The 7927-nt window shown below is 48.0% G+C and overlaps 1 protein-coding gene across 1 annotated transcript; it reads right to left on the reverse strand.

Annotated features, from left to right (window-relative positions):
- Positions 1–4697: 4697 nt before the first annotated feature.
- LOC129070440 (antileukoproteinase-like) lies at positions 4698–7560 on the reverse strand. The gene is made up of 4 exons (XM_054573389.1): positions 7461–7560; positions 6517–6678; positions 6060–6209; positions 4698–4869 (listed from the first exon to the last, which is right to left on the reverse strand). Exons 1-3 carry the CDS (start codon positions 7543–7545, stop codon positions 6061–6063), a joined length of 396 nt encoding a protein of 131 aa, XP_054429364.1. The 5' UTR covers positions 7546–7560; the 3' UTR covers positions 4698–4869; position 6060.
- Positions 7561–7927: the final 367 nt, after the last annotated feature.

Genomic DNA, 7927 nt, shown 5'->3' on the forward strand with positions numbered 1-7927 from the left:
TTGTCTTACAAAGTGGCTGCGCCATGTGCATCTGTACCAGCAATGCTGCTCTGCCTCCCCGTCAGCATTGGATGCTGTCAGTGTTCTGGATTTCGGCCATTCTCAGAGGTGTGTTGTGGTATCTCATTGTTTTTATTTGCATTTCCCTGATGACGTATGATGTGGAGCATCTTTGCACATGCTTATTTACCACCCGTGTGTCTTCTTTGGCGAAGTGTCTGTGAAGGTCTGTGGCCCATTTTTGAATCTAGTTTTTTTGTTTTCTTATTGTTGAGTTGTACATTTTGTAAATTTTGGATAATAGTCCTTTATCAGATGCATTTTTTTTTTTTTTTGCAAATATTTCCCCCCAATCTGTGGCTTGTCTTCTTATTCTGTTGACATTGCCTTTCACAAAGCAGTTTTTCATTTTAGAATATTTCTGGGTAATGATCACTTTTTATCATTGTCCTCAGGTTGGTTTCCTGGGAAACAGTCTCAGAGGCAGATGCACACGTGCAGGAGGTTTCCCGGGGAGGGCCTTAGAGGCAATGCCGTGAGAGGCGAGGGACGCAGGGCTGGGGAGAGGCAGAGGAACTGCGGTGCAATAGCAACAAAGACTCAGCCATTTTCCTGGAGGAGCCCTGGAGCTTGCAGGTGCTTTAGAGGTTTCCCTAATCAAACAAGGGAGCTAGGCCTTTGATCCTTACCATCAACTAGGCAGTGGATACAGGTTGCCCTAGAAACGGGGTATAACCTTGGATGGAGCAGCTCACTTTGGCCCAGGGCAAGTCCCAGGGAGGGACTGAGGTGTGAGTGCCAGTGCCCTGCACTCCCTGCAACCGAGGGCACAAGTGCCTTGCCCTGCCCCATGGTGGGGGGGTCCACGCAGCACCCCACAGTGTCCACTCTACATCTGAGAAAAATAAACTTGAAAACAAAAAGAAAGAATGTAGGGCTTGGACATGAAGGACATTCAGCTCCACCACTAACTTCTTGTATGATCTTGGGCACGTCTCTTTGGGCCTCAGTTTCCCCATCTGTGCACTAAGAAGCCATTACTAGACAGTCTTTGGCTTCTTAGTTATAGCTCATTGGGACACATCCGTAAGTCACAACCGCCAGGTAAGCAGGTGCCCTGGAAGCCAACCACAGCAACTACAGAAGGTGGGGCTGAGGTGGGGCCGAAGGACTGAAGGGAAGCCGGAGTCACAGGAGTTCACAGAACTAGGCCAGGTGACCCGTCCTACAGGGACTTCCCCTCAAGGTGTTTCTATGAATCATTAGTCTGTAAAATAGCAGAACAAAGTGGGACCTGAATCTTCCTTTCGTTATACAAATGAGGAATCAAAAAGCACATCCAACATCACAGACTTACCAAAGTCAACAGCAGACTTAGGAAATTAACCTCAGCTCTTGAAACCTGGCCACATGATTTCTCAATATCCCCATGTTGCCTGTACCTTGAGAGAATGAATCAAGGTTTGTTTGGGTTGGAAGAAAGAGATACCCCCTCAAGGTAACTTCCTTGATAGGACACCTATTTGAAAAGCGTCCGGATGAAAGAAAAACGTCCCTTACCCTCTCCTTTAAAAAGGGAGAAACCAAGGGACCAGAAAGAAGCTATTTGAGCACAGAACTCTGCAGTCAGCCTAGGACAGGTTTAAAGTACGTTCAGCCCTGGCTGGTGTGGCTCAGTTGGTTAAAGCATCATCCCGTAAACCCAAAGCTCGCGGGAAAGCTTGTGAGTTTGATTCCTAGTCAGGATGCATAGCTGGGTTGCGGGTTTGGGTACCCTGTCGGGGCACATGCAAAAGTCAATGGATCGATGTTTCTCTCTCACATCAACGTTTGTCTCCCTCTGTCTCTTCCTCCCTCCCATTCTTTCTAAAATCAATAAGCATGTCCTTGGGTGAGGACAAAAAAATAATAATAAAATAAAATAAAATAAAATGTATTCAGAGTATAGGACAGTAAGGTTAGAATTAAGGGAACCATATGATTAGCTCAAATGCCTTCGTATAGACTTTGGAAGACTTTCAGGGAAAAATAATTTTGTAGTTCAAGTATATGACTTTAGATGAGCTAGTTGCAAGTAAGCTCGAGCCAGAGAGAAGATGGCAGCCCTTTCCTCTTATTCCCGCCAAGAATGGTGGACTCCCCTATCCCCTGTTCTGGGACCCCCAGCCCCACCACACAGAATCAACAACACTGAAAGTCAAGTTCACCCTCCCCCCCCCGAACACCAGCAGCCTATGTAAGGGAAAATCGCTTGGTATTCAGGGGACCTGGAGCGTGGCGGTGATTTATTTATACATGGTGTTCCCGCAGTGAGGCTTCTGATTCATCTGCTTTCACTTCCCGCCCCCAACTGCACCCAAAGATAGACGGGAGACAAACGCCGCCATGTGGGGTCCGTCCTGAAATGAGGTACCCCCTGGATCTCAAGGGCAGGAAGTAACACGAGGCTATGCGGTGGGCCCCAAACAGGGGGCAGGACTGCGCTGTTCATGTAATAAACAAAGCCCAAATCTCAGTGGCTTAACACAGTAAGAGTTTACTTCTCGCTCATGTCACAGTCCCAAGCAAGTGGGGAGGAGAAGCTGCGACCCACATGGAAACTCAGGATCCCACGCTCCTTCCATCTACGCCTTCCTCTTGGTCCTCGAAGTGCTCTCCACGCACAGGCAGATGGTGCGAGAGTTTTATGGGCCGGATCCAGAATTGGGACACGTCGCTCCCACCAACCTGTCATCAGCCAGAACCCCGTCACACAGCCACGCTCCCCTGAAAAGGGAGGTGGGAAATTCGGTCTAGCTGTGTGCCCAGGAGAAAGCGGGGGCCGCGGCCCTGGGGATCACTAGGGTTAGGTATGTGTAGGTCCGCTCTCTCTTGCTACAGGCTGGCTCCTCTGTGCTTCAGACCCACTTTGTTCTATTTCTGTGCTGGCCAGATTTGTGCTCTCTTAGCCAGCTCCCTGGTCCTCAATAGTTTCTTGAACCGCAGTGATTTTCTAGCATCAATATCTCCTGTTGCAAACTGTTAGCTTTAACGTTTCTCCAATTTAAACATTCAATATCCAGTTCTACACTGTAGCCAGTGGGTACAGATGAGTTCCAGTGTCATTGAGATGGCTTTTGAGTTTCTGCTTCTTGCTCTCCATGTGCGGCTTTTGGAAGAAGACCAGAAAGATTTGTTTTACCGTGGTATTGGATAGTAGAATTACCTAGCAAGGGTATTATTATATATTTGTTTTGTTTTCAGATAATAAATCTTGAAGATAATTCATCAGTTCCCTTGGTCAACGCTACCAGTCCTATTTCCAACTCCTCTTCTTCAGAGGAAACCACCATCCTGCATTTGGTGGGTATCTTTTGGTGTATACTCATAAACAGCTTGCTCTTTTATGTGGTTTTTAAATATATATATGAATATTTCATATTACACTCTATCAGCAATCTTATTTTCCCAATAAACTTTTATGGGGGTGAAGTGTCTCCACCTTGATTCACATAAATTTATTTTAATTTTTCTCTAGCTTATCAAGGTATGAAAACTTAACCATTCACAAATGAGGGCCCTTTAGGTTGGTTTCAGTTTCTGATGCTTTGGGGCCATGTTTTGCCCTTCCTGTGTATCTAGAAGAGAAATCACTAAATGATAGCTTATGTGCATTTCCAGTTTTCTTGGGGGTAGCCCATCACCCTTCTAAGTGGCTGTACCATTTACACTTCCATTGGCAAATGGTTAGAGTCTCTGAGAATTTATATGGTAGGCTTTCAATTTTTGCTGTTCTGACAGATTGACAACGGTGTCTCTGGTTGTTTTAAGTGGTGCGTTTCTGATAATTGGTGAGGCTGAAGTTCTTCTGTGTCCACATGGGCCCTCTGTTACAATAACGCCTCTTTGTTGGCTGTTCATCTATTCAGAGTCCTTTTTTGTAAGAGCTGCTTGGTTGTTTTTCTTACTGATCTGTAGAAACTCTTCACATGTTTTCCATCCTATTTCTATGTCTGTTATCCTTATCCCAATATTTACTTCAAAGTTATTTATTTTTTTAACGCTTTTGTGTTTATAATGTTTATGTTGATACAGTCAAATCTATCAGTTATTTTCCTCATTCTTTGTGCCTTGCTTAAGAAAACCTTTTTCTTCTGAAATAAGGTGGGTATTTTTTATTAAATATTTTATTGTCGTTCTATTACAGTTGTGCTAACTTTCCCCCTTTGCCCTCGCCTGCCCCGCCCACCCGCCTCCCACAGCTGGTCCCCACCCTGTTGCCCATGCCCGTGGGTCACTCATACACCCCCTGTTTGAGGTACGTCCAGCATTCGTCGAGAACTTGCTGTGTGCCCACCGCTGGACCCTTCCCCTAACATGTTATCACCTCTAACCCTCATAACTTAATGGGAGCAGCACTGCTCCGATCACCCCTTTGTTATACATAACGACAGCGAGGCTCCTTGGGACAAAGCCGTTCGCCCACAATTAGAGCCAGCAACGTACGGATACAGGGGTTAAACCCATACCCGCTTCACTCCAACGCTCTATTCCTCCCGCTTCACATGCTGTGGGAGAAACCCCACACGCGCAAACATTTCCCGATTCTTCATCTCACCCTTCAGCGATCTAGGTCAGACTCGATGGGTCAAGGACGATGGACACACAGAGAAAACTGTGGATGTGGATGTTTATTTATTCACCAATCAACAGACGTTTCCTGTTTGTGCCAAGCCTCCTGTTGGATGCTGAGGATGCATAGATAAAACAGGTCAAGGCTTAGCCCCCAAGGAAGTATTGGTCACAAAGCCACATCTTCAGCTCCGGTTTTTCCCCACGGCTTGGGACATACTAGGAAGTCCTAATCTTATTGAATTGGCAAGAATAAATCTGTGGAAAGAAAAGAAAACAGAGCTTTGGCACAGGCACAATCCAGGTGACCCTTACACCCTTCCCACCAAGAGGGGCCCCTGCCCCAGGCCCTAATTCCCCGGGATAAGTCGAGAGAGCGTGGCGCTGGAAGAGGCGCGATGGTGCTGCTCTTCAGTCTAAGCATCAGGAACAGATCCCAGCGTTTCCCTGACCCTGCTTCAGCCTGCCCGCCGGTAAAATTAGGACACGGCGCCAGAGGATCCTGCAAAGGCCTCCACATCTCTTCCTCACACTAGGGTTTCCTGGGGTCCCAGATACACCAGCCAATCGAGGCAATAGTCACAGCAACACTACCTCCAGGCACATGGCACCTCTAGTCTTTTTTTTTTTTTTTGCCATCATTATTTACAATTTCTGTGCCAGCTCTTATACACAAGATTTTATTTATTTTGACAAACATTACTATCTCATTTAATCTTGGCAAAGCTTTTGTAAATTAGATTCTGTTATTGTTATCCTCCTCATCATCCTCATTTTATAGACAAGGAGACTGAGGCTCAGGGAAATTAAGTCACTTGCCGGTCTCTTAGAGCTGGTAAGTGGTAGAGGTCGGGTTGTCTGACCACCAAGCATTTGCCATATACCACTGATCTGGACAACCTACGATTAAGTTTTTTTTAAAAATTGTGGTAAAACACACATAACATAAAATTTACCGTCTTAATCATTTAACAAGTTTTTTCAATAACAGTTTACTTTCAATATTATTTTGTATTGGTTTCAGAGCACTTCCAGTCTTAAAAAGCACTTTCATACTTATTATAGTATTTCAGTGGATATGATTGCATCCATTTTACAGGTGGAAAAACTGAGGCTATGAAAGATGCGATCAGTTGCTCATAGACACCCAGTCTGTCAGAGGAAGAGATGCTGTTAAAAATAGAATTCTCGCCCCTTTTTAAGTTTTCTTTCTCCCGGCTCATTCCAAGAATCCTTCCCTCCCAGGACCCAGCACGACCAGCCACAGGTGGCCTGGGGGACTTCCTGTTTAGAGAACTGGGGGTAAATGGTATTGAAAGGCAGAGGGTCTGCTTGGTGCTGGGGGTACCGGGAGATGCCAAGCACCCTCCTTTACATGGAAGGGCACCAGGAGGTCGAGTCTGTGTTAGGACATGTGAGGCATGGGTCTTTGCAGGTCTTCTCCTTACCTCACACCGGCTCGACACAGGAATTCCCACACCTCCCCTTGCAGCACTTGAAATATTCCAGGCAGTGGCCGTCATTCAGGCAGTAGTCCCTTGGGTTGCGCATCATACACTGGCCAGTGACCACTGGGCACCTTCCAGGATTGACCTTAACTGGTGAGAAGAAAGCCACAGCTCAGAGCTCCCACCCCCGTCTCTATCCCATGCATGGAGATCAGGTCCTCCCCCACCTCCGTATCCGAACTGAGGAGGCGAGGGCATGTCCTGAAGGAGGCTCCTTCCCACTGAGGGAGCCCCAGCCACCTGAGAGTGCAGAGCTGGAAGGGGACAAGCGCTGGCTCTGCCCCACTGTCCCGCCCAGTTCAGAGGTCCCCCCCCGCCCCCGCGTCCACTTCGCCAAGGTGTGTGTCCTCAAGCTCCAATTTCCCTGGTCACCTTTTCCAGGACTCTGCTTCCTCACCTGGCTCTAATGGGTCCACAGGGTCCATGCATTTGATGCCACAAATGCCAGGACAGCATTTCTGCTTCTTTGGACACTGCCAGTCACTCTCGCATTGAGGAGGTTCATATCTAAGACACATCGCTGGGCGTACGAAGGGGCAGTCTCCATGTTTAGGTTTTTCTGAAGGATAAGAACAAAGGAGGGAAGAGGAGCTGATTCTGAGTCATGACCATCACCCTGGACAAGGAACCGGCTTCCCAGGAAGGGAAAGAAAATGTCTCCCAGGTGGCTGACCCCAAAAGGATGGAGGGAGCAGTTAGGATGGCAGTTTCAAGGTGCAGGGCAGTGCCAAGCTCAGCCAAGCACTCAGTCAAGCGGGAGTCAATGGCCCAGAAGGAAGATACAGATGGCGGTGTGCTGAGAAATGCTGTAAGAAGCAGCCTTTGTAGCATTGGCCAATTTCCAAGGTGTAAATACTCCCACCATGATTGATTTCAGGCTACCAAAGTGATGTCACTAACTCATAAAAGTCTTGAAAATTTACCAATTGTCCATTGCAGGCCAGTGTAAGCCTTCTCCAGGACACAGCTGCACAGGGCTCATCAGGTGACCCAGGTCCAGGAAGAGGGGGAGGGGCACCCGGGCCGGGAGGGAGACAGCGAAGGGGCAGCGATAGTAGGAGGGACAACTCTTCAGAGATTGAAAGAAAGAGAGCAGGTCAACAGGTAGATAGCGAAAGAGAAAGGGACCATCAAAAAGCTCTAAGACAAACATTTAGAAAATTAAACAGAAGGAGACCAAAATGATGTGACAGAGAGAAAAAAGACCAAACAGAGAGAAGAAAGCTTGAAATTAAGGGCCAGGGCCGGACCATTGGAAAGATGGCTTCCAGGTCAGACTGCAGGCTGAAAGGAGCTTGCACTGAAGCTGGACCCTGGGAGGCCCGAGAGGCTCTGACTCACCTTTGCTAGCACCTTCCACAGGCCTGGATGCCAGGATTCCAAGGGCCAGAAGCACCGTGAAGGCCAAGAGGCTGTTAAGCTTCATGGCGAGAAAAGGTGGGGTGGTGGTGGCCAGCGTCGGCCTCGTCCCTTATACCTCGCCCTGAGGGTGTGGTCTGACCAGAACTGGGCCGGCCCTCCCCGCTGTGAATTCATAAACAGGCAAATCAGGCGGAGAAGGTGACCTTGCCACCCGCCTGGAGCGTTGGTTGCTCTTTTCTACCCCTGACAAGAGCGTGAGGCTCAGGAAGGAAAACAAGGAACTCGGAGATGAAGACATTGTGGGGCTGGTCAGGAAGCCACTCTGGAACCCTTTAGGGGCCCCTTTGGGGTGGGTGGGGGAGGGGGGAAGGGGAAACGCCAAGAGCAGAACAGAAGGACATTGTGAAGGAGCTCCTCAGAAACCTGGGACAATTGCCGAGGTGTGA

Source organism: Pteronotus mesoamericanus, unplaced genomic scaffold (genome assembly GCF_021234165.1).
Source record: "Pteronotus mesoamericanus isolate MK-2021 breed Mesoamerican mustached bat unplaced genomic scaffold, CSHL_Meso_final contig_25, whole genome shotgun sequence".
Taxonomy (NCBI): Eukaryota; Metazoa; Chordata; class Mammalia; order Chiroptera; family Mormoopidae; genus Pteronotus; species Pteronotus mesoamericanus.

Excerpts from the sequence above, each read along its gene's own strand:
- LOC129070440 (XM_054573389.1), bottom strand. The coding sequence starts at position 7,545 with ATGAAGCTTAACAGCCTCTTGGCCTTCACGGTGCTTCTGGCCCTTGGA. Across the intron at positions 6,679-7,460 it reads TGTGGAAGGTGCTAGCAAAG|AAAAACCTAAACATGGAGAC; the intron begins GTGAGTCAGAGC and ends CTTATCCTTCAG. Across the intron at positions 6,210-6,516 it reads TGTGGACCCATTAGAGCCAG|TTAAGGTCAATCCTGGAAGG; the intron begins GTGAGGAAGCAG and ends TCTTCTCACCAG.